This window comes from Canis lupus, chromosome 1 (assembly GCF_048164855.1).
Source record: "Canis lupus baileyi chromosome 1, mCanLup2.hap1, whole genome shotgun sequence".
NCBI lineage: Eukaryota > Metazoa > Chordata > Mammalia > Carnivora > Canidae > Canis > Canis lupus.
In genome coordinates, this window is record NC_132838.1 from 114,085,488 (window position 1) to 114,110,305 (window position 24,818).

At 51.8% G+C, this 24,818-nt stretch overlaps 1 protein-coding gene across 2 annotated transcripts in view; it reads left to right on the forward strand.

Annotated features, from left to right (window-relative positions):
- The first annotated feature begins 1,050 nt into the window (after positions 1–1,050).
- Positions 1,051–24,818, forward strand: part of FCGBP (Fc gamma binding protein) — a 39,726-nt gene continuing 15,958 nt past the window's right edge. Inside the window, exons 1-10 of one of the 2 annotated variants that reach the window (XM_072777852.1) lie at positions 1,051–1,202; positions 2,883–4,106; positions 6,048–6,397; positions 9,640–10,210; positions 12,221–12,825; positions 14,251–14,818; positions 18,201–18,793; positions 21,245–21,836; positions 21,957–22,156; positions 23,782–23,923. In XM_072777852.1, coding sequence (XP_072633953.1) covers positions 1,148–1,202; positions 2,883–4,106; positions 6,048–6,397; positions 9,640–10,210; positions 12,221–12,825; positions 14,251–14,818; positions 18,201–18,793; positions 21,245–21,836; positions 21,957–22,156; positions 23,782–23,923 — 4,900 coding nt within the window. In that variant the 5' untranslated portion in view covers positions 1,051–1,147. The remainder of the gene's footprint in view (positions 1,203–2,882; positions 4,107–6,047; positions 6,398–9,639; positions 10,211–12,220; positions 12,826–14,250; positions 14,819–18,200; positions 18,794–21,244; positions 21,837–21,956; positions 22,157–23,781; positions 23,924–24,818) is intronic. The other variant, XM_072777863.1, reaches the window with a different exon arrangement.

Genomic DNA, 24,818 nt, shown 5'->3' on the forward strand with positions numbered 1-24,818 from the left:
CAGGAAGTAGAACCCAGTGTCTGCGTGGAACCAGGAAACAGAGGCCTTCATCCTTCTTTACACACAGATCCAGTCCCCAGTTCCCACTCTGCTCTCCATGGGGGACCCCACCAGAAGAGCCACCTCCCACCTACGGTCCCCAGTGAGGTTAATTTTGATGTTCATATTTTGCAGACAAGATACCCAGAGGTCCTACTGAACTAGGAGTGGGGGGTTTGTGCCCCACTGACCTAGCTCAGGTGCTCAGATTCCTGCCCGCCCCAGACACCTGCCCCTGCCCCCCAACAGTGGTGCCTGGACACAGGACATGGATGGCTGGAGACCCGGAGGAATCAGCTTGCAGGGACTAGGGAAAAGCCAGAACCCGGATATGGGTCCTTTGCTATTGTTCCTGGCAGGAGGCAAAGGAAGAGATCCAACCATCGAACCAGCAAACAAGACTGAATACCACATTCCGCCCCTACTCCCCCACCCACCGGGGACCCAGGCTCCCAGCACCCTGTTCCCCACCTGTTTCCCTCAGGGACACCACCCTTCCAAGTCTGAAGCTCCCAGCAGGCTTGTAGGCCACAGCCACCAGCTGTTCTCACACCCCTCTAAGGACCCAGGTGTCCAGCCCTGCCCTTCCCAGGCTTTCAGGGTCCCCATTCCACCTGGCCCTGGGATCACCAGCCTCCTCCAGGAAGTTGGCACCATCTTCCTGGCAGGTGGCCCAGGGTGTGGCCGAGGAGCCAAGAAACTCCACTATATAGCCCAGCCCAGGGGCTAGCCCTGTAGCTCCAGGGACCTGCAGGTGAGATGAGAGAGGCTGGGGTCCCCTTTAGAAGTGGAACATTGGGTCCCCTACTCTAACTCCTGGCTCCAGGCTTCCCCACTCCAACCCCACCAAACCCACTAGACACCTAACTCCCATCCTTGTCCTGTCCTGCCCTCCATGGCAACTCCTCCATCCCCACCACCAGACCCACTGGATACCTAACTCCCCTATACACACACACACTGGCCTTTCGATCCAGCCCACCTCAGCCTTCCTGGTACCCAGGTGGCCCTGGTCCTGAACCTGGGCCCTTCTGTCCTCTTTGGGACAGCACCCAGCCAGAGGGGCAGACCGGCCTTCTATGACCCCCTCTCTTTCCCTGCTGCAGACATGGGTTCCCTGTGGAGCTGGTGGGCCCTCTGGACTGGAGCAACCCTCCTGTGCGGTAAGTCAGATAGATCCCATCCGTGTCCTTGCACTAAGTCTGGGGGACTCTGCCTGCCGGGGTCAGCACGTTCCATCTGTACGCCCTCCCCAGCCCCATCTCCAATGCCACCCCAAGCTATCTGAGATGGGAGAGAGGTCCCCTAGGTTCTACAGAGAAATGTGGAATTCTCCCATTTTCTCCCTGTCCTAGAAGAAAGCAAATGAAGTCCGCGGTCCCCAGATTTAAGTCCTTGAGACTACCGTTTTCTCAGTTTTCTATAACTCAACTCAAGTTCTGACTCTGAGCCTCCTTCTGCTGAGGTGGTAGAAAATTTCACTGAAGTCATTCTGGAAGGGCTTGGTGCCCGATTCCCGAGGTTTATGCCCAGGCCAGGAGCCTCGGGGAAGCCAGAGTACCTGCGGAAGGATGGGGCCTCAGAGCCTTCTAGTCATCAGTCGGCGTCCACTTCGGTCACTTCGGAAGTCTTCTTCTGACCCTGTGGGACATGGGGACGTCCTTCCAGGCTCCCCTTAGTCAGCAGACAATCCTTCTATAACCTCATACTCTCTCCAGGACCCTGTAGATCTCCTCCCATGTCCTCTTCATCCTTCCCCTCCTTTTCTCTCTCTCTTCCCAGCCCTGGAGAATCTCTTCCTAGTTGGGGTGTTGAGAAGCACCCACTCCTCTCTCTTTCCAGGAGACATGTTGTCAACACTCCTATAATCTCCTTCTTCCCTTAACCCCCTTTACATCCCACCCCCTAAGATTGATTGATTGATTGATTGATTGATTTTTATTTTTAAAGACTTTATTTATTTATTCATAAGAAACACAGAGAGAGAGGCAAAGACACAGGCAGAGGGGGAAGCCCTGCAGGGATCCTGATGCCAGATTCCATCATAGGACCCTGGGATCACGCCCTGAGCCAAAGGCAGATAGATGCTCAACCACTGAGCCACCCAGATGCCATCCCCTACGTTTTATTAAGACAGAAGTCTAAACTGGCACCTGAATCCAGCCAGTTTGGGCCCCATAGTACTTTTTTTTTAATTTTTATTTATTTATGATAGTCACACACAGAGAGAGAGAGAGAGGCAGAGACACAGGCAGGGGGAGAAGCAGGCTCCATGCACTGGGAGCCCGACGTGGGATTCGATCCCGGGTCTCCAGGATCGCGCCCTGGGCCAAAGGCAGTCGCTAAACTGCTACGCCACCCACGGATCCCTGGGCCCCATAGTACTTAAAACAATTTTAGGTTGGAGATTTCATGTGGAAATTCAAATAGCCAGTTTCTCGGGTAAAATGCTAAGAGCTGGCATTAAAAAAAAGAGAGAGAGAGAGAAGAAAAAGAGCCCATAAACCATCATAATAACAGGCTAAAGCTAGCAGCAACACCCCGCTTTCCTTGGTGTATGAATGCTCCGGTTTGCACCCAGATGGTTTCCCACGTTTACATCACTTGCCTGGCCACATCAGCATTTGTTTGAGATCCCCGCTGGAAGTGTACAGGCTTCTAGAAAACAAAAGCCAGAAAAGCTGGTCAGTGAATAAGGAGAAAGGAAAGAAAGGAGGGGTGGGGGTGGGGGGAAGCTCGAATTAATACTTCAATAGGATGGTCTCTAGGCACAATGCAAGGGCTTCCTTCTCTGTGGGAGAGGACTGGGTGAGCAGCCCCACAACTGTGTTCTCTGCCCCCAGGGTTGACCCAGGGGACCTCAGTGGACTTCTTTGCAGCCTTCCTGCAGAACTACCTGCCCGGGTACCACCGGGCCTCTCTCCAACTCCTCCTCTCCAGTCTATCAGACCGCCCCACCTCAGTCTCCATTCACTGCCACGCAGATGGCACCGTGCAGAATGTCATAGTGAACCCTGGGCAGTCAGTCACGGTCAACATCAGTTCCAAGGCCGAGATGGTCGGCAGTAAGGTCTTCCAAAACTCGGTGATGATCTCCTCTGACCACAACATCTCTGTGCAGGCTGTAAACACAAAGCCCGATACAGCAGAGCTGACGTTGCTGTGGCCTGTCCATGCTCTGGGCACTGAGTATTTTGTGCTCACACCTTCCAGCATCTCATCCAAGAACCTCAAGGAGTTTGCCGTGGTGGTTGGGGCGGCGGGGGCTTCAGTCACTATTCAGCTGAAGGGATCAGCGACATTCCAGGGCAAGTTCTACCCAGCGGGCAGTGTCCTAAGCTTGACCCTGAAGCCCTACGAGGTGGTCCAGGTACAGAGCACAGCGGAACTCTCGGGGTCAAAGATCACAGCCAGCAGCCCCGTGGCTGTGTTCTCAGGCCACAGCTGCGCCCAGAAACACACTAACTGCAACCATGTGGTGGAGCAGCTGCTGCCCACGTCTGCCTGGGGCACCCGCTATGTGGTGCCCTCTCTGTCCTCCCAGTCCCGCTACGATCTGGTCTATGTCGTGGCCAGCCAGACCACGAAGCTGACCTACAATCAGGGGGGCACCACGGGCTCCCGTGGGCTCCAGGCGGGCGATGTGGCCGAGTTTGAGACCCGGCCAAACCTGCCCCTCTACCTGTCGGCGAATGTGGGCATCCAGGTCCTGCAGTTTGGCACAGGCGCCACCAGGGATGGAATAACCTATGACCCCCACCTGGCCTTGGTGCCAGATGTGGCAGCCTACTGCCCAGCCTATGTGGTGAAGACTGTGCCAGGCACGAAGGGTTTGGCTCTGGTGATGGCACAGACAAAGGCGGTTAACGAGCTGACCATGGATGGGCACGGGATGGGGGCCGATGTCTCCTGGACAGCCGTGCCTGGCAGTGAGTTCTCATATGCCGAAGTGGACCTTGGCCCTACTGACAAGATCCACATGCTTGAGGCCACTACCAACTTCGGGCTGCTCACCTTCGGGCTGCTCCAGGCCGTAAGCTATGGGACAGCAGGTGCCTGCGGCCGAAGTAAGTGATGGGAAGTGACCCCTGGCCCTGTCCACCTGGTGACCCCTTTGCTGGCTCGCTTGCCTTTTCCTTTTTCCCACCTGCCTGCTCCCCTGTGGCTTTCGTGCTCAGCTGGGCTGTCCCCACCCCACCTCCATCCTCTCTGCCATCCTCCCCTCCCCAAAGGCTTCCCAGCTCCTCCCTACCCAACCCCCTCCAAGACCCCCTACATATTTAGCAATAAGTGTGATCCAGGGTCCTGACCAATAAGAAGAGATGCCAGCCAGAGCACTCACTGCAGCAGGGTCCTACAAGCCCCCGCAGTGGCTGGCAGGTGTCTGACATCAGCCCTTTATCTATTGCTTTGTGTGTGTGTGTGGGATGGGGGGAGTTATGGACAGAGTCCTAGGAAAGAACCAAGGTGCCTAGAGGAAAGGATCTTTGAAGGGAGGGGTGGGATCAGGCTGGCAGCTTCTCACCAGCTTAGAAATACCTTGATATTTTAGCAACTATACCAGCTGCTAACTCTCACTCCCACACCTCATATAGGAGTGTTCATGCCCCAACTCAAGAGGTCTTAAGAGTATGACAATAATAATGGCTACCATGTTGGGGGGAGTTCTCTCTCAATATACCAGAGACCATTCTAGATGTCTTGTGTGTGTTAATAGAGTCAATCTCTAGGACCTGGCCCTACACCTAACCTTAGGCTCTGCTCATTGAGGGTTCGCCCCCAGGCAATGTGGGGTTTGAGGACACTGAAGCCAGACTTCCAATCCCACCCTTGTGCCCTTGGGCATGTGACCTCTCCTCTATGGGCCTCAGTTTTCCCATCTGTACAGGGATAACTATACCCCTTCACAGGATTGCAGCGGGGGAGTAATGAGTTGACATTTATAAAGCTCTTAGGGGTTATCTGGCAAGTTATTTTTTTTTTAATTTTTATTTATTATTTATGATAGTCACACAGAGAGAGAGAGAGAGAGGCAGAGACACAGGCAGAGGGAGAAGCAGGCTCCATGCAGGGAGCCCGACGTGGGATTCGATCCCGGGTCTCCAGGATCGCGCCCTGGGCCAAAGGCAGGCGCCAAACCGCTGCGCCACCCAGGGATCCCTATCTGGCAAGTTATTATGAGCAGACAGAAAGCAAGAGCTTTTGTACCCTGGAAGGCAGGGGAGGAAGAGCTATTTCTTCCTTTGTGGACTCCCTGCCTCAAGCTAGGACCCTAGACATTAGAGTTCCCGGCACTGGCAAAAATGCCCCCTCCAACCGCGGGCATGCAAGGTACTCAACTTCAAAGAGCCACTTTGTGCTTAAATAGTAGAAAGCGAGAAGGGGTAGGTGATTCACGATAACAGGTAACACTCAACGCCTCGGCCAAACCCTACTTAATTTTAGCTTATTTAAGCCTGGCAACACCCTCCTCCCCAAATATCCCTGTGAAGAATGTAACATTATCACCCCCTTGTTGCAAACAGAGAGTTTAAAATTACTTGTGCAGGGCCGCCCAGCTGACCGGCAGAGCCAGGATTCTAACCTAGGCAGCCTGAGCCACCGGTCATTTCTGTTCTGATGAACAGTCTCTGTCTTCCATTTTCTGTCCTTTAAAAAGATTCCTTAGCCTTCTGACCTGAGTGGGAATGCACGGGGAGGGGTCACAGAGAGAGAAAACCCCAAAATGAACATTTCCACGATGATCCCTGCCCATCCTTCTTCACTACCTTCCAGTTCTTCTGGGCTGAGCCGTGTCAAACTAGAGAAATAGAATACCTGGAGTTGGGTCACGTCTGGGCAGCCATTCCCCTTGGGATTTCGGAACTCGGTGTCCCCACTTCTCAAGTGGGTAGTTGTGAGGCAACTGCCCAAACTCTCCACAGCAGGAGAGCTCCAAGAGTCCCTCCAGGAGAGCTCCAGAATACTCCTGACACTTTCCCTGTTGCCACCTTGCCTCCTCTCCCCAGCCGTGCCATCCCAGGAGAAGCCCACCTGCCAAGACCTGCAGTGTACTTTCCAGCAGCAATGCCAGGTGGTGGATGAGCAGGCCAAGTGCGTGGAGATGCCCGTGGCCACCTGCCGCGCCCAAGGTGACCCCCACTACACCACCTTTGACGGCCGTCGCTATGACATGATGGGCACGTGCTTGTATACAATGGTGGAGCTGTGCAGCGAGGACGAGACCCTGCCTGCTTTCAGCGTGGAAGCCAAGAATGAGCACCGGGGCAGTCGCCGGGTCTCCTATGTGGGCTTGGTCAACGTGAGGGCCTATAGCCACGTGATATCTCTGGTCCGTGGGGAAGTTGGCTTAGCTCGGGTAAGTATCCAGAAGCTTCAGGTTTAATACCTATGAACTTCCAGTGAGAAGGAGGAGGCAAAGCTTGGGTGGAGGGCCCCAAATCCAGGCCCTTTGCTGTGGGGTGGAGGGTACAGAGAACGAGGGGGGGGGGTCACAGAAGTGGGGGCTGGGGAGGGAGGATTTGAATCCCTGTGGTCCAGCAATTCCACTTCTGGAAATTTTAAGGATATTCAGAGATGTGGTTAAGGGGGAAAGACTTTATGCCAATGTAGTTTGTAATAGCAAAAGGAAAAAAGAATAGGAAACAAAATGCCCAACGAAGGGAAATATCTTAAGTGACCAAACGCTAATCAGTTCGCATTTGCTACGTGCTGGATTTGTTTCTTAGTGCTTTCTATGTATTAATGCATGGAATGCTCACAGCAACCCAGAGGTGAGGCATTATTATTATTATTAACACTTTTAGATGAAGAGACTGAGGTCCAGAGCGATGGGTGACTTCCCAAGGGCTCAGAGCCAGTGAGAGATGGAGCTCGGAACACAGGCAGGCTGGCTCCACAGTCACTATTCTTAACTTCTTTGCCATTCTGCCTCATACAATAGTTTTACATTGTTTTGTTTGCTTTTGATATCAAATGTACACATAATAAAACCCATACATCTGAAGTTCGTGGAGTTTTGACAAATGTGCAGCCAAACCTCCATTAAGATAGAGAATGTTTTCATCATTCCAGAACATTCTTTCATGCCCCTTCCCAGACAATCCCAACCCACTCTTAGAGGCAACCATAGTTTTGATGTTTTTCCACCATAGTTAGTTTTGCCCGCTCAAGAACTTCACATTCACAGAATCACACACTATAAGCAGTCATTTGCGGGAAGATTCTTTTGCTCAGCAGAGTACATGAGAGTTTCTTCCATGTTGCTGTGATGGATTTTTTTTAAAGAGGTAAAGCGTTGGCATAGCTCAAAACAAACAGGGCACGTTGTGAAAGGTCTGGCTGTCACTCCTGTCTTCATCTGCTATCTTGCCCTCCGCCAAAATTCCCCATTCCCCAGTTTTACTGACTTCTTGACGTTTTACCTAGGGTTTCTTGATACCAATAGAAGCAATATAAACCTACATTCTTACATCTCCTCTTTCTTAGCGAGAGTTCTGTACTGTCTGCTCTGTTCTGCATTTTGTTTTTTGCACTGTATGGTAGCTTCCGGAGCTGTTTCCATATCAACATAAAGGGAGACTCTGCCTTTTTTTTTTTTTAAGATTTTATTTACTTATTCATAGAGACACACAGAGAGAGAGAGGCAGAGACACAGACAGAGGGAGAAGCAGGCTCCATGCAGGGAGCCCAACGTGGGACTCGATCCTGGGTCTCCAGGATCACACCCCGGGCTGCAGGTGGCGCTAAACTGCTGCGCCACCGGGGCTGCCCCTTTTTTTTGTTGTTGTTTTCTTTACATCTGCACGGGTCTGCATGGGATGGATGCCTCTTCATTCAGTAAACTCAATCCCCACCCCCCATGGATGCTTTGTTCACGATGGTAAACAGCAAAGCACTGAGTATCCTTATAGCTCTCTTGTTTTACAAGTGTAAAAGTGTGAGATTAACAAATGGATTAAAGCGGATTAAAGTAGGTGTTCTCAAGATCCAGAGGGATTGACCACAAGCTCAGAGAGACTTCAAATCTTTGATATTATGTGTAGAATTTTGCACATGCTGTGAAGTTTTTCGGAAAGAGGGCCTATTATTTTTGTCAGATTCTTACAGAGGGGTCAGTGACTGGACAAAGGCTTAGAGCTCCTTGTGATGGGATGTCCCCAAGACATTGATTCCTAGGAGAAAAGAGAGGTTCATGAAATGGGGACTTCAGCATGGTCCCATTATTTAAAAAGAAAAAAATATACAAATTAAAAGGTAGAAAAAGCCCTGACTGGATTTATAAATGTACCTCTGTGTGTGTGTGTGTGTGTCCACAGCAATATGGGTGATTTCTCTTTTTTCATTTTTGCCCATGAACATTTTATAAGTTTCCTGTAGTGAACAAATATTACTTGTGTCATTTAAAAATGGAGATGACTTGCCTCCCTGGGCTGAGAGCCTGTGAGTGTCTCGGTGACTGCTATACCCACAGCACTGCCCAGTGTGGACCTGGACACACAGGGGCATTCCTGACTCACTGACCAAATGAAGATCTATCTTACCTTTGGACCTTGTTCATGCAGTCCCCTCTGCCTGTTATTCCTTTTCTCATATCTCTTGGCTAAGACAAGCATGTGTGAAGAGAGAATTAAGAAGAAATGCTCAGAAAGAGGAAACTGGGCCCAAGGGACAGAGAGACACGCTCCTCATCCTCCTCATCCTCCGGTTAGGCCTTCTCCCCGCTCAGGACATTTGGAAAGAATACCCTTCCCCTTGTTTTTGTGACTCTCCACACTGATCCTTTATAGCTCAGCTCAACTCAGCTGTCCTTGCCTCCAGGAAGCCTCTCCCAACCTGCTAGATTGAGTCTGGCTCTTCTTCTGGACTCCCAGAGCCTCCTGTACTCCCACCACCTCCTGTACTCCCACTCTCCTGATCACTCTGATCTGTCACTTTGATCTAATAGTGACAGATCTATCTCCCTCATTGGACTGAGAGCCCCATAAGAGCAGGGTCTGGGTTATCTTGGTCATCACTCCCAGGATCTCCCAGCCAGGGCCAGGCACAGAGGGAGTGCCTGGTGAATGTTTACTTAACACAGCGGTGCCTTCACTCACTTATTGAGCACTTGCTATTCTACTAGGTACTGTTCTAGGCGCTGGAGATGAAGCAGTGAGGAAAGCAGACAAAAATCCCTGTCTTCATGGAGCTGACAGTCTATGGCGTTAGGCAAATGATAAACATGAGAAATTTGTAAATTATATGTTAGAAACTTAGAAGCTATAGGGGAAAAAAATAGAGCAAGGAAGGGATGTAGGGAGTAGGGAGAGGTTGCCATATAAAATAGAGTGGTCAGGAATGGTCTCATGGCCATGGTGACATCTGAACAAAGCTTTTGTAAGAGATCAGGGAGTGAGCCTTGTGTGCATCTAGCGGAAGAACATTTTAGGCCACAGGGATGCAAGGGCAAAGATCCAGAGACTTGGTGGGTGGCAGCTACAGGAAGAAGGTATCCCAGGGCAACCGGAACAGGGGAAGCAAGTGGGAAGGTTTGAGGGGTGAAGGCCAGACTGCACAGGATCTTACCACCAACTCCCCTCCACCCCCCCATCTTTGCAGATTGACAACCAGCGCTCCCGCCTGCCCGCCTCCCTGGCCGAGGGTCGCCTGCGGGTGTACCAGAGTGGAACACGGGCCGTGGTGGAGCTGGATTTCGGGCTGGTGGTCACCTACGACTGGGACTGCCAGCTGGCCGTGAGCCTGCCAGTGCGCTTCCAAGACCAGGTGTGCGGACTGTGCGGCAACTATAACAATGACCCCGCCGATGACTTCCTCACCGCTGACTTGGAGCTGGCACCTAACCCCGTGGAGTTTGCCAATAGCTGGAAGCTGGATGATGGGGATGACCTGTGTGACGATGGCTGCCAGAACGACTGTCCCTCCTGCACCCCAGGCCAGGCCCAGCATTACGAAGGCAACCGTCTCTGTGGCATGCTGACCCAGCCCGATGGCCCCTTTGCTGCCTGCCACAGCGCCCTGCCCCCGAGGCCTTTCCTGGAGGAGTGTGTGTACGACCTGTGTGTGTTCAATGGGGACCGGGCCAGCTTGTGCCGGAGCCTCAGCGCCTACGCCCAGGCCTGTCTGGGGCTTGGCATCTCTGTCGGGAACTGGAGGCCACTAGCCAACTGTCGTGAGTGATGCCCTTGGTGTGGGCTGGGAGCCCGTGGTGGGAGGCAGAGGACTCAATCTCTAAGCACTTCAGCCTGAAGCTGGACCATGTCAGGGACACCGGGAGGATGGCCAAGATGTCACTGTGCACATAGTGAGCCTAAGGTTGGGGCAGACAGTCACTACTAGACACTGACCACTAGAGTGTTCCCTGCTGAGTTCGGCAAGGCTGGGGCAGAGTGGTCAGGGCCAGAATGGAGGAAGTCCAGAGGGCCATGGGCAATCAGGAAAACTTCTTGACTCAGCCTGGGGGTAGGGGGTCAGGGAGGATTTCCTAGAGAAAGGGATGCCCAATCTGAAACCTGTAGGAGGAACTGAAACTAGGCAGAATAAAGGGGCAGCAGGACATGGGTTCCAGGCTGAGAGAGGAGCATGTGCAAAAGCTGGTATGAGAGGTAGTCCCCAGAGTTCCAAAGCAGAAATGTGAACATCCCTTCATTCAAAGCCCTTCTGTGACTCCCTGATGCCCTCTGGATAAAGTCCAGGCTCCTTAGTCAGGCGGCCATACACTTAATCATTCATTCACTCATTCATTCATTCATTCATTCATTCATCCCAAAACATTCCCTGAGCCCCTATCTCGCCCCACCCCTCTGCTGATGATGGGCACAGTGAGGACCAGCACACACCTGCCCCTGCCCTTGTGAAACTCCCCAAGAAATTTTCAGGATACATGACATCTATGCACAGGGAAAAGGAGGTGTCCAGGCCCGGGTGTGGGGCTTGAGACGGGGACTCTGGAGGAGGAAGTCTGGGGAGACACTGAGGTCACATGGGGTTTGTCTTGGTCAGTACTCCGTCCTCATCTCACTGTTGGGTAGACACCAGCCGGAGTTATCCAGTGCCTCCTGTGGGCCAGACTCTGTCCTTGTTGCTGTCGAATCGGGGTCGGGAGGGAGAGGGGGATTGAGGCCGACCAGATCCCCACTCTCACAGAATTCATATCCTAGCAGGGGAGACATATAGTAAGTAGTAAACCATGGAATATCTTCAAAGAGCAACAGAAATGAAGTTCATGTAATAAGAGCAAATGGGAGGCTCACAAAGAGGGTGCTCCCCTTTCTGTGGAGGTGACATTGGGAGCCGAGAGCAGGATAAGACAATGGAGTCAGCTAAGTAGTAATGATGCTATGGGCTGTCTCTGCATAGATGAACTCATTTACTCCTCAGAGCCCTGTGAGATCAGTACTGTTACTATCTCGTTTTACTGATGGGGAAACGGAGGCACAGGGCAATTGGAATCATTTGCTCACAATCACACAGCTAAGCAGGAGAGGCCAGGATTTGAACCCAGGCTATCTGGCCTCCAGTAGCTTTCTTACATGCTTCATTGCTTTCTGAGGAGTGGCCGATCCAGATACTGGAAATAGCTAATGCAAAGGCCCTGAGGACCCATGAGGAGTATGAGGAGTATGAGGACCCATGAGGAAGCCCTTGTGTCTGGGACAGAGTGAACCAAAGGGAGAGTGAGAGGAGTTGAAGAGAGAGATGATGGGTGCAGATGATGGAGAGCTTTGTGGGCCACCAGGAAGACTTGAGCTTTTCCCCTAAGATAGCACCACAAGAGGGCTCTGAGCAGAAGGATGCCACTGGTGTTCGCAGGGTGTCTCTGGCCTGCGAAAGCAGAATGGGGTTGTTGGGGGACACCGGGCAGAAAGCTGCTTGTGGGGGGATCAGACCAGGATGGGGATGATGGCAATAGAAGGGGGCAGATTCTGGATAGATTTTGACAATGGAGCTCCCAGGATTTACTGACAGATTGGTTGTCCGTGAACAGAGGAGGAAAGGAGTTAACTATGTCTCTCAGGTTTGGGACCCCACACCAGGAGGGATGGAAATGCCCTGGGGAGCTCTGGGGGAGGAGGAGAGTGTCAGGAGGGAAGTCCCTTTGAGTCCTTCCCGACAGAGCACGCCACCCAGCCCCTCGTGCTGGCCTGAGCCCCCTCCCCATCTCTGTCTCCCCCCTCCGCAGCCCTGTCCTGCCCAGCCAACAGCCGTTATGAGCACTGCGGCCCCGCCTGCCCCGCCACCTGCAACTCCCAGGCAGTGCCTGCCAACTGCTCCGGGCTCCCGTGCGTGGAGGGCTGCGTGTGCCTCCCAGGCTTCGTGTCCAGCGGTGGCTCCTGCGTGAAGGCCTCGTCCTGCGGCTGCACCTTCCAAGGCCGCCCGCTTGCTCCGGACCAGCAGGTGTGGGAGGACGAGCAGTGCAGGCGGCTCTGCACCTGCAACGGTGCCACCGGGCAGGTGAGCTGCAAGGACACACAGGGCTGCCCAACTGGTGAGCGCTGCCGCGTCCAGAACGGCCTCCTGGGTTGCTACCCCGACCGCTTTGGGAGCTGCCAGGCATCCGGAGACCCGCACTATGTGAGCTTTGATGGCCGGCGCTTCGACTTCATGGGCACCTGCACGTACCTGCTGGTGGGATCGTGTGGCCAGGCTGCAGCGCTGCCCACCTTTCGGGTGCTGGTGGAAAACGAGCACCGGGGCAGCCAGACTGTGAGCTACACGCGTGCCGTACGCGTGGAGGCCCATGGCGTGAATGTGATCGTGCGCCGGGAGTACCCTGGGCAAGTGCTGGTGAGTGACCCAGGACCCTGGGGGGCCAGTAGGGTGGGGGCAGGAAATCCCCCTTAGGGAGTGAAGTTCATACTCTCTTAACCACTACATCCTATTGCCACTCCTGAGGAGACAGATGGGACAGGCAGGGACAGAAGTGGATGGGAGAGTATTACAGGCAGAAGGAGCAAGTGCAAAGACCCTGAGGCAAGAACAAACCAGAGGGGCAGAGGAAGAGCCAGAAGGCCCATGGGGCTGGAATGGAGGGAGGGGATGATGAAGGGAATGCCTACAATGGAGATTTTGATTTAAACCAAAACCAAAGGACAAGGAAGAGACCACCAGGCCAAGAGTGGTGGTTCCTAGGCACAGGAAGCAGCAGGTGCAAAGGCTGCGCTGAACTGAGCTTGAAGAGACAGGAGAACAGCACAGAGCCATGCAGCTGGACCTGAGAGTGAGGCTGGAAGTGTGGAATAGAGAGGTTGATAGGAAACTAGGTGAGAAAAGTGGAGACAAGCAGGGCCTGGTGGGCAGAGGGGTTCTATTTTAAGCTGAGACGTAAACAATCATGGGGAGGCCACCAGACAAAGAATAGGGACGTGGAAGGGGATAGGAATGTCACAAGCAGAAGGCACAGGGAAGGCCCTGAAGCTGAGCTGAGCTCACTGAGTCCAGGAGAAAGTGAGAACGCCTGGCTGGAGTTGCAGGGGTGTGGACGGATGGTACCAGAGAACAAAATTGGAGAGTAGTGAGGCTCAGATCACCTAGAGCCTCTTAGGCCATCGTAAGGGGTTTGGATCAAAGCTAACACCCACAGCTGAAGTAGCATTGGCCAACTAAAAAGTGCTGTGTGGTATCCTAGGGGGAGGGCATAGCAAGTGCAAAGGCCATGAGGTGGTGTTTAGGGTGACACCAAGGAGACTGGGTGAGCACTGTGACAGGTGATGCAGACATAGAGGTGGACAGAGCCAAAGTGGCTCTGGCTTTGTACCAAGTCCCAAAGGCTGAAGGGGAAGCAGCCAGGAGAAAAGTGTTGGGTGATGTTCTTGGCAAAGTGAAAAGGCCCTAAGGTTGGACTAAATTGAGAGGAATAACAAGAAAGCCAGTATGGCTGTAGCAGAATGAGTGAGGCGGGGGGGGGGGGGGGGGGGGGGCGGGTGGAGTGGGAGATGGTAAGGTTGAGGAGGTTATGGGGAGACAGGTCCCGTAGGCTCTGAAGTCCATGAGTTAGAGATTTGGATTTAAGCTGATAGTTGAAGGCTGAAGAGAGGTAGATGGTGAGCTACACAGAGGGGATAGCAAGTGCAAAGGTCCTGAAGTGGAACCAAGAATAATGTGCTCAAGAGAATAGCAAGGAATTCAGAATATTTGGAGCCAAGTGTGTGAAGGGTGGGACACAAAGCCATGAATACCCTGACCCCTTGGATCTCCTTCATCTCTGTCCAGGTGGATGGCATCCTTCATCACCTGCCCCTCCAGGCAGCCAACGGGCAGGTGCAGGTGTTCCGCCAGGGCCAAGATGCCGTTGTGCGCACAGACTTTGGCCTCACTGTCACCTACAACTGGAATGACCGTGTGATTGCCAAGGTGCCCAGCAGCTATGCTGGGGCCCTGTGTGGGCTCTGTGGGAACTTCAATGGGAACCCCAATGACGACCTGGCTCTGCGGGGTGGAGGTCAAGCTCCCAATGCACTGGCCTTTGGCAATAGCTGGCAGGAGGAGACGAGGCCAGGCTGTGGAGCAACTGAGCCAGGCGACTGTCCCAACCTGGATTCCCTGGTGGCCCAGCAGCAGCAGAGCAAGAAGGAGTGTGGCATCCTTGCCGACACCACGGGGCCCTTCCGGGAGTGCCACAGCAAGATAGATCCACAGGGCGCTCTGCGCGACTGTGTCTATGACCGCTGCCTGCTGCCAGGCCAGTCTGCGCCATTATGTGAGGCACTGGCCGCCTATGCTGCTGCATGCCAGGCCGCTGGGGCCACTGTGCACCCCTGGAGGAGTGAGAATCTTTGCCGTGAGTACCGGGAGTGACAGCGGGGGGGGGGGGGGGGGGGGGCTCGGCCTTATGAATATTCATTAACCTATTAATATTATTAATCTACGTGATTCTTATAAAGATATTCTGAGGTAGGGACTGCGGTTATACCTATTTAACAGATGAGGAAGCAGAGGCTTAGGAAGATTCAGTTACACACCTGGGGATCATGACAGGTAGGAAGTCACAGATGCAGTAAATATTTGTAAGACGACCCAGAATATCTGGTGGCCCTGGGTCTAATTCCTATGTGGCAGCTGTCATTCAGAGATGAGTAGCAATGCTGCCCTTAGAAGAAGCCTGGTCCCTCTCCAGTGTTCTTGGTCACCGTCTGGCCCACTTCACTCCTTTACATCTTACTGGATGGTACACATGCTGTCCACTGAAATACACATGATAAATATATGCATGTCACGTCACATTGTTTCTTTTTCTCCTTCAGCTTAACTTATAGTCATTCATTCATTCAACAAATATTTGTTGAACACCTACTATGTTCCATGCACTGAGGACATAATGGGGGAGAAAACAGGAAAAAAATCTCACTCTCCTGAACTGACCTTCCAATGATTTTTAGTTCCAGCAGAATTTAACCTAACGTAATATACTTACATACATGAAAGTCTCTTTTTTGATCACCACACCAGTTAGTTTTTGATGTGTAACCAACATCCCCAAGGCTAAAAGTGGATTAAAACAATAAGCAGTTATTGTTTCTCATGATTCTGTGGGCTGCTGGGCTGTTCTCCTGGTCTGGGCCGCATGGTTTATCTTTGCAGTCCTGCTGCTGCTGGCAGTTCTATGAGGGCTGGATGGTCTACAATGGCCTGACTTTGCATCTTAGGAAGAGTACCCCTATTGCTATGGGTGGCATTCGTGTGGCACACCCCCTACTATGCAGCTCCCCTTCTAAGAGTTTCTAAGGATTTTTCTCATTTCCTTCTCACCACCACCCTGTGAGGTGGGATCACTCCTATTCCTATTTTACAAAGTGAGCAGTTGGAACTACAGAGATATTAAGTGATCTCCCTGAGGTCGCACAGCAGGGCAGCATGACTTGCATCCAGGCAGGCTGGCTCCTGAACTTGTACTGTTAATCGCTTTATTCTGTTGCCTTTGTGGAAACTGAGAATCTCCTATTTCCTTAAAACTACTCCTGCCATTGTACCCCTTGGCAGTTGTAGAAGACTGGGTTATGAGGATGCAGACATCAGGCAGAGGGGGGCTTAGGGTGGGGCCTGACTTACCCAGCACCAGCTTTGATGACTGTGGGCATCATGCCATTCTCAGTTCCTCTACCACCCCTTTGTTTTTGTTTTTGTTTTTTTATATTCCTGACACATTTTATTTTTTTTAGTTTTTTTTTTTCAACTTTCACTTATTTATGATGGAGAGAGAGAGAGAGGCAGAGACATAGGCAGAGGGATAAGCAGGCTCCATGCACCGGGATGCCCGATGTGGGATTCGATCCCGGGTCTCCAGGATCGCGCCCTGGGCCAAAGGCAGGCGCCAAACCGCTGCGCCACCCAGGGATCCCGACACATTTTATTTTTTTAAAGATTTCATTTATGTATTTTTGAGAGACAGAGAGAGGTAGAGACATAGGTAGAGGGAGAAGCAGGGTCTCCACGGGGAGCCTGATATGGGATTCGATCCCAGAACCCTGGAATCACACCCTGAGGTGAAGGCAGATGCTCAACCACTGAGCCACCCAGGTGCCCTTGCTGACATGTTGTAAAGCAAATTCAAGCATGAATTTCCCATAAATATTTCAGTAAACATCTCCACTTAAATCACTTTCAGGGATCCCTGGGTGGCGCAGCGGTTTGGTGCCTGCCTTTGGCCCAGGGCTCGATCCTGGAGACCCAGGATCGAATCCCACGTCGGGCTCCCGGTGCATGGAGCCTGCTTCTCCCTCTGCCTGTGTCTCTGCGCCTCTCTCTCTCTCTCTGTGACTATCATAAATAAATAATAAAAAAAAAATCACTTTCATCCCGTAACAGCTACTTTCCTTTTCTCTCCTACATATTATTATAAAAATTTTCAAATGTATATAAAAATTGCAAGAATTTTACCATGAATACCCATACATTTGCCACCTACATTCTACAGTCTACATTTTACTATATTTGCTTTATCACATGTGTGCCCCTCTATCCATTTTGTTTGGGCCATTAATTTATTGGAAAAAAATCAAGTCATTTGTCCTGCAGAATTTCCTCCTTTCTGGATTTGGCTGGTTGCTTCTTCATTGTTTTATTTAACTTGTCCCTCTGTCCCCACATTTTCTTGTAAGCTGGCTATAAGATCTAGAAGAGCACTGTCTAAAAGAACTTTGGTGATGATGGAAATATTCTGTCCCTGAGCTATCCTGAGGGACACACCAATCACATATTGAGCACTTGAAATGGGCCTGGTGTGACCAAGGAACTAAATCTTCTATTTTATTTAACTTTAATTAACTTAGATTTAAATGGCCACTCATGGGTATCATATCAGCACAGATAGAGGCTTTACTGGGCTTAGTCTTGGCTTTTTTGTTTTATTTCAAGGAAATCACCTTATATTCTGGAATGGCTGGAGTTTGGAGAGAGGAACGGGAATTATTTTTTTCCTCCTTACAAAATGGGCCAAATATTTCAATTTACTACATAATTACTACTACTACTATATCATGATAGAATGAAGAAACTGAAACCACTATGTTCACAAACACATTGCATCAATCACATACACACACTGTATATGCACTTACATGTTTAAAATATGTTCTTAAAGACATTACAGGGCAGCCTGGGTGGCTCAGTGGTTTAGCGCCACCTTCAGCCCAGGGCGTGATCCTGGAGACCCAGGATCGAGTCCCATGTCGGGGTCCCTGCATGGAGCCTGCTTCTCCCTCTGCCTGTGTCTCTGCCTCTCTGTCTCTCTCATGAATAAATAAATAAAATCTTAAAAAAAAAAAAAGACATTACAGATAACCACAAATTACAGTCAAGTTGGATTAATTATGAAATAATCTATCCCACAGGCCCCACTGAACAGAGGGGCTCCTTGAAGCTAGACGGCTTACATGTGAGTGTGTGAGCGACTGTGTGCCTGTACGTGTGTTACCCAGAAGCAGAAATTCTTTTATTTATTTATTTATTTATTTATTTATTTATGATAGTCACAGAGAGAGAGAGAGAGGCAGAGACACAGGCAGAGGGAGAAGCAGGCTCCATGCACCGGGAGCCTGATGTGGGATTCGATCCCGGGTCTCCAGGATCGCGCCCCGGGCCAAAGGCAGGCGCCAAACCGCTGCGCCACCCAGGGATCCCCCAGAAGCAGAAATTCTTAATGCTCATCATTGCTCTCCCTGCAGCTCTGAGCTGCCCTCCCAACAGCCACTATGAGGCATGTTCCCGTGGCTGCCCGCTGTCCTGTGGAGACCTCCCAGTGCCCGGGGGCTGTGGTTCTGACTGCCACGAAGCCTGTGTGTGCGACGAGGGCTTTGCACTCAGTGGTGAGTCCTGTGTGCCCCTGCCCTCTTGTGGCTGCACCTACCAGGGCGTCTACTACCCGCCAGGTCAGACCTTCCGCCCTGGACCTGGGTGCGATTCCCTCTGCCAATGCCAGGAGGGTGGCCTGGTGTCCTGTAATCCCTCCTCCTGTGGCCCACACGAGGCTTGCCAGCCATCTGGTGGCATCCTGGACTGCGTGGTTGTGGGCTCAGCCACCTGCCAAGCATCGGGAGACCCCCATTACACCACCTTCGACGGCCGTCGCTACGACTTCATGGGCACCTGCGTGTACGTGCTGTCTCGGACCAACGTGACCCGACCCGGGCTGCAGCAATTTGCCGTCCTGCAGGAGAATGCAGCCTGGGGCAATGGGAGAGTCAGTGTGACTAGGGTGATCACCGTGCAGGTGGCTAACTTCACCCTGGTGCTGAAGCAAAATCACTGGAAGGTCACGGTGAGAGCAGTGGTGGAACACGAAGGGGAGGGGGCCTGGGATAGAGCATGCTGTGTGGGTGGGACATGGGGCTCAGAGCTTGCAGTGGATGTGGGAGGCATGGGATCCCTGAGGAGAGTGCGTGCCCCAAGTGGGGAGCCGAGGAGTCAGGAGGCCTTGGGGACCTGGGACCTGCTCCCATGTGGCTCAGTTTCCCCCTCCATGTGCTCCTCAGGCTCTCCTCTCCTGCCCTTGCCTATTCCCTCTGAACACCTCTCCCGACCTCCTCCTCCTTTTCCCTGCACCTGGTCCCTGCTCCAGCTGCCTCCCTTGTCTCCTGGCCAGCAACACAATGCAATCAGAGGCTGGACAAGTTCAGGGATGAGAAAGGTTCAAGGACAGAGGACGATCTGGGGGTGACCCCATCACCCCTCAGCAACCATAATAACAATAGTAACAGCAGCTATGGCTTTTACCCTAGATCTTATTGGCCACTAAACACTTCACATCCACAGTGTCATTTCATCCTTGCAACTGGATGTACCATGATTTGCTTTATTCTTTAGAGGGGAAGGTCCCATCACTGGCCCAAAGTGCCTCAGCAAAGGCATGACTTGAACCCAGGACAACATGCCAGGGGACAGTGCCAATGGTGCACACCATGGTGCTTTCTGAGAAGGATTTGGTCTCATATGGAAAGTGGAGAGATCTCCCCAGGGATCCCACTAAAATGGGGGCTCATGACCATTGTATCCACAAAGTATTGATGATGAGGATGCTGACAAAGAGCTGACTTTTTCAGCTGCCCCCTGTGCACTGGCCATGGGTTAGATGCTTGCATACACTCCCTGAGGTTGCCCACGTTCCTAGGAGAGTGCCTGACATAGAGTTGGCTCTGAATACAGGGGTGGTTGGTGTTCTTGTCATTTGCATCTCACTGAATCCCCCAGCTTCTCCATGAAGTGGAAACTATCATAGCCCCCACTTTACAGATGAGGAAACTGAGACACAGAGATATGTCACTGGTCCCTAACCATTCCCAGTCCCTGCTTGGGAAGTATGGCAGGTGACTATGTTTTAAGGAGCCTCGGCCAGGAGAGTGTCTTCCTCCTGCCTTCTCCTCTGATTCCTTACACTTCCCAAAGAATCTGATGCTCACTGTGTCTACATTCAGGAAGGATGAGCAAGCGTGTTATTCAGAGGTGGATTTCTAAGGCTTTGTTGGTGACCATCAGTCTTCAACTTGAAACCACTGGTTCTCAGCTCAGGGGTTTGAAGTTCATTTCCCATTAGCCTAATGCTCCACTCACTAATGCTTAAAGCCTTAGCACTCACTTGTCAAAATAAAAACTTCCAAACAGTTCACAATACTAGCAAATGCTCCCAGAATACCTGTGCCGGACACATTTCTCAGCACTTTCCAAATGTCCGCTTGAATAATCCTGCCAGTCCACCCTGCCTCCCATTCAGTAGATGAAGAAACAAATACAGAGAGGTGTCTCTCACCTGCACAGAGTCACAGGAAGAGGAAGGGACAGAGCTGTGTTGGAAGCCAGGCAGGTGGCTCTGGAGTCCATCACTGCATTATTGATCAGCAAGTGGTGAACGAAAGGTAGCTGGTAAGCTTGTTACTCCATCGAGACTTGCATCAGCTTCCTATGGCTCTGAAATAAGTTACCACAAGCGTGGCAGCATAAAACAACAGAAATTTGTTTGCTCACTGTCGTGGAGACCAGAAGTCCAAATTCAAGGGGTCGGTGAGAGCTGCCCTCCCTCTGAAGACTCCATGAGGGTGGCTCCTTCCTCACCTCTTTCAGCTTCTGGTGGTTCCAGGTGTTCCTTGGCTCATGGCCAGGACACTCCCATCCTGGTCTTGGTCTTTTTTTTTTTCTTTTTATTTTATTTTATTTATTTATTTGAGAGAGAGAGAGCACATGGGGCAGAGGGAGAGGTAGACAGGATCTCAAGCAGATTACATGCTGAGCACAGAGCCCAATGCAGAGCTCGATCCCAAGACCCCAAGATCAAGACCTGAGCTGAAACAAAGAGCCGGTCACTCAACCAACTGTGCCACCCAGGTGCCCCGTCTTTGTCTTCACATGGCCTTTTTTCTTCTGTCTGTCCCCTTTTCTGGCTCTCGTCATTATATAAAGAAACTCGTCCTTGGGCATAGGGCCCACCTGAATCCAGGGTGATCTTGGGATGATGACCCTAAGTATATCTGCAAAGACTCTTATTCCAAATAAGATGATAAAAAAAAAAAGATTATATTCAGGTTCTGGGTGGACATATCCTTTGGGGACCACCATTCAGCCTGCTATAAGACCTGACCATTATGCCCATTTTACAAATTTGAAAACTAAGGCCCAGAGAGGTGAGGTCACGTGGATCCCCAGTGTCAGGCAGGGGCTTGAACTAGCGTCTGCCCTCCCAAAGTGCACCCTCTGACATGTGGAATCTCTTGCCTCCCAGGTGAACGGTGTGGACATGAGGCTTCCTGTGGTACTGGCCCAGGGCCGGATCCGCGCCTCCCAGCATGGCTCGGACGTCGTGATCAACACTGACTTTGGCCTACGTGTGGCCTATGACCTCGTGTACAATGTGCGGGTCACAGTCCCAGGGAACTACTACCAGCAGCTGCATGGCCTGTGTGGGAACTACAATGGTGACTCCAAGGATGACTTCCAGAAGCCAGACGGCTCACAGGCAGGCAGCTCTACTGACTTTGGCAACTCCTGGGAGGAGGCAGTGCCAGGCTCTCCCTGCCTGCCGCCGCCCACCTGCAAGCCCGGCGAAGATTGCAACTCGAGCCCTGAGTGTCCACCTGAGCTGCAGGAGAAGTACAAGCAGGAGAAGTTCTGTGGGCTCCTCACCAGCCCCAATGGGCCTCTGGCTGCCTGCCACAAGCTGGTTGATCCCCAAGGTCCCTTAAAAGATTGTATCTTTGATCTTTGCCTGGGTGGTGGGAATGAGAGCATTCTCTGCAGCAACATCCATGCCTACGTGAGTGCTTGCCAGGCGGCTGGAGGCGATATTGAACCCTGGAGGACCGAATCATTCTGTCGTGAGTAAGGGGCAGAGGAATGGGGGGTGACTGAGGCATAGAAGGGGCAGACATGGGGCCCTGCAGCCCCTCCCACAGAGCTCCTGGGAGGGGGCCCTGACAAGAACTCCCTCTTTGCAGCGATGGAGTGCCCCCCCAACAGCCACTACGAGGTCTGTGCAGACACCTGCTCCCTGGGCTGCTCCGCACTCAGCGCACCCCCGCAGTGCCCAGAGAGCTGTGCCGAGGGCTGCCAGTGTGACCCCGGCTTCCTCAATGATGGCCTGGCCTGCGTGCCCATCCAGCAATGTGGCTGCTACCACAACGGTATCTACTATGAGGTAGGAACCCTGTCATTGCAGGCAGAGCCCAGGGCCTTGCACCAGACCCCATTCCACTGCCCCTTACCCCACAGCCCCCCACTTGGCCTCCTGAATGTCTCTCCCACCCATCCCTTCCCCTCTTCGTGGCCCCACTGCTGTCCCATTTGCCATCTCCCCGCTGCTGTCTCCACACCCTCACTTTTCTCCCTTGGGCCACCTTCCCCACGGCAGTGGGGAGACTCTTCTCAATATGGCCATGGGCCCTACAACTTCAAATCCTTCCCTGATTCCACAAGTCTAGACCATCTGTGTGACACAGCAGGTAACTCCATCTGCTTCCTTCTCCCACCTTCATGCACTTACTCCTTTTTCTTTGATTTGACTGTGTGTCTAAAGTCAGTCTCCCTCAAAGGACCACAAGCTCTGTGCGGGGGCCCTCTCTGCTGTCGCCTCATACAAATGAAAGCAGTAATAAGAGTGAATAGGTAGACAGTGCTCATTATGTGCCAGTTATGGCTTTCAGTGCTATGTGCACAGGATATGTGTGATGAATCTTTTTTTTAAAGATTTTATTTATTCATGAGAGACACACAGAGAGAGGCAGAGACACAGGCAGAGAGAGAAGCAGGATCCCTGGAGGGAGCCCAATGCGGGATTAGATCCCAGGACCCCAGGATCACGACCTGAGCGAAAGGCAGACACTCAACCACCAAGCCATCTAGGTGCCCTGTGATGAACTTTTTATTCCGAAATATATATGTATGTGTGAACTTTTTATTATGAAATTTTGGTATGAACTTTTTTGTATGTATGAAATTTTTATTACGAAAATTTTCTCTTTTTTTAAGATTTTATTTATTTATTCATGAGAATACACAGAGAGGAGACAGAGAGAGAGAGAGAGAGAGAGAGAAAGAGAGAGAGAGTCAGAGACACAGGCAGAGGGAGAAGCAGGCTCCATGCAGGGAGCCTGACGCGGACTTGATCCCGGGACTCCAGGATCACGCCCTGGGCTGTAGGCGGCGCTAAACCGCCGAGCCACTGGGCTGACCTATTAAGAAAATTTTCAAACATGCTCCCGCCATGTTTGACTTCTGTCAAGAGAACAGTGTAATAAATCCCCATGAGCTTATTACACAGCTTTAGTGATAACCACATTTTCCCCATCTTGTTTCAACTCCAACCTAGATTATTAAAAAAAAAAAAAGAAAGAAAAGAAAAGAAAAAAAAACCCTCCCTTTTCATTTCTTCTGTATTATTAACGAAGTTATACTCTTCTAGGTAGGTGCTATATTATCAGCAGCTTACAGATGAGGAAACAGAGTTATCCAGAGGTTAAGTAATTTACACAGAGTGATACAGTTTGGAAACAGCAGAAACAGGCTTCAGACCCAGGCAGTTTGCTCCAGAGCTTTTGCTCTTAATTGGTATGTCACACCGCTTCTCATAGACAGCAGACATTTAGTGGGGGTTTTGGAAAAGTGAATGAGTGAATGAATGAATTTGACCTCAGGACCATACGGTGCTTTAGGTCCACAGACAAGGGGCCACCCTGCTGAAAGATGTCCCTTTTGTGTTCTCTGGATCTTCTGTCTGCCAGTGTCAGCTCCCACCCTCATGGCCGTTGCCCTCTGTCCCCACAGCCGAACCAGACGATACTCACTGACAACTGCCAGCAGCAGTGTGTGTGCCATGCCGGACAAGGCGTGGTGTGCCAGGCCCACAGCTGCAAGCCAGGACAGGTGTGCGAGCCCTCGGGAGGCATCCTGAGCTGCGTCACCAAAGGTGCTGGGCTGGGGCCGGCCTCAGGGGGGCTGGGAGCACAGGGTGATGCAAATCCTGATTTTCACAGTGAAAGGTACGGAGGAGTAAAGATTGGGGTCTCAACCTGGGGCCCTCCGAGGCTGGGATTCCCAGGGCGGGGGGCAGAGAGCCTCCAGGCCAGGAGGCAGGGACTTTTATGGTAGAATCCAGGCTGTGGGGAGCCTCAGGGCTAGGTTTCCTGGGGGCAATGTCACAGACCCTGGACATAAGGCAAGGACAGGAAAACTTTTTCCCTAAAGGGCCAGATGGCAAACATTCAAACTTGCAGGCCTTGTAGGCGCAGTCATAACTCAACTCTGCCATCGAGGCATGAAATCAGCCATAGACTATGTAAGCAAGGGGATGAGGCGCCAGTGAAACTCTGATATTTATAAAAACAGACAGCTGGCTGTGCCAAGGTTCACTGACCGCTGGTACGCAAGATTAGGCTCAAGGCATCTAACATCATCTCCCCTTCAAGGCAGGGGAGACTGGGACCCACAGGGACAGAGATAGAAAGCATAGGCTTGAGGTCTCAAGCAGAGACCCCACCAGACTGGGATCTTAGAATACAGGGCCCTCCTCAAAGGAGGATCAGGACTTATAGGGAAATAGTCTGACATGGGACACCCCCCTCCCCACACCAATAAATCTGAGTCACAGAGCTCCCCCGACCCAGGACTGGTTTCTCAGGTTGAAGGGCAGAGAATAATTCCTTATTCCCAAAGATAAGGGCATGGGACCTCCAGAACTGAGACCCTCAGTCCCCACAGGGACTCCCAGGGGTGGGGCTATTTCAGTCAGAGTGGGATCAGGAGACAGAAACCACACAGTAGCCTCCATGAGGAGTTTAATCTACAGTATTTATTTGCAAGAG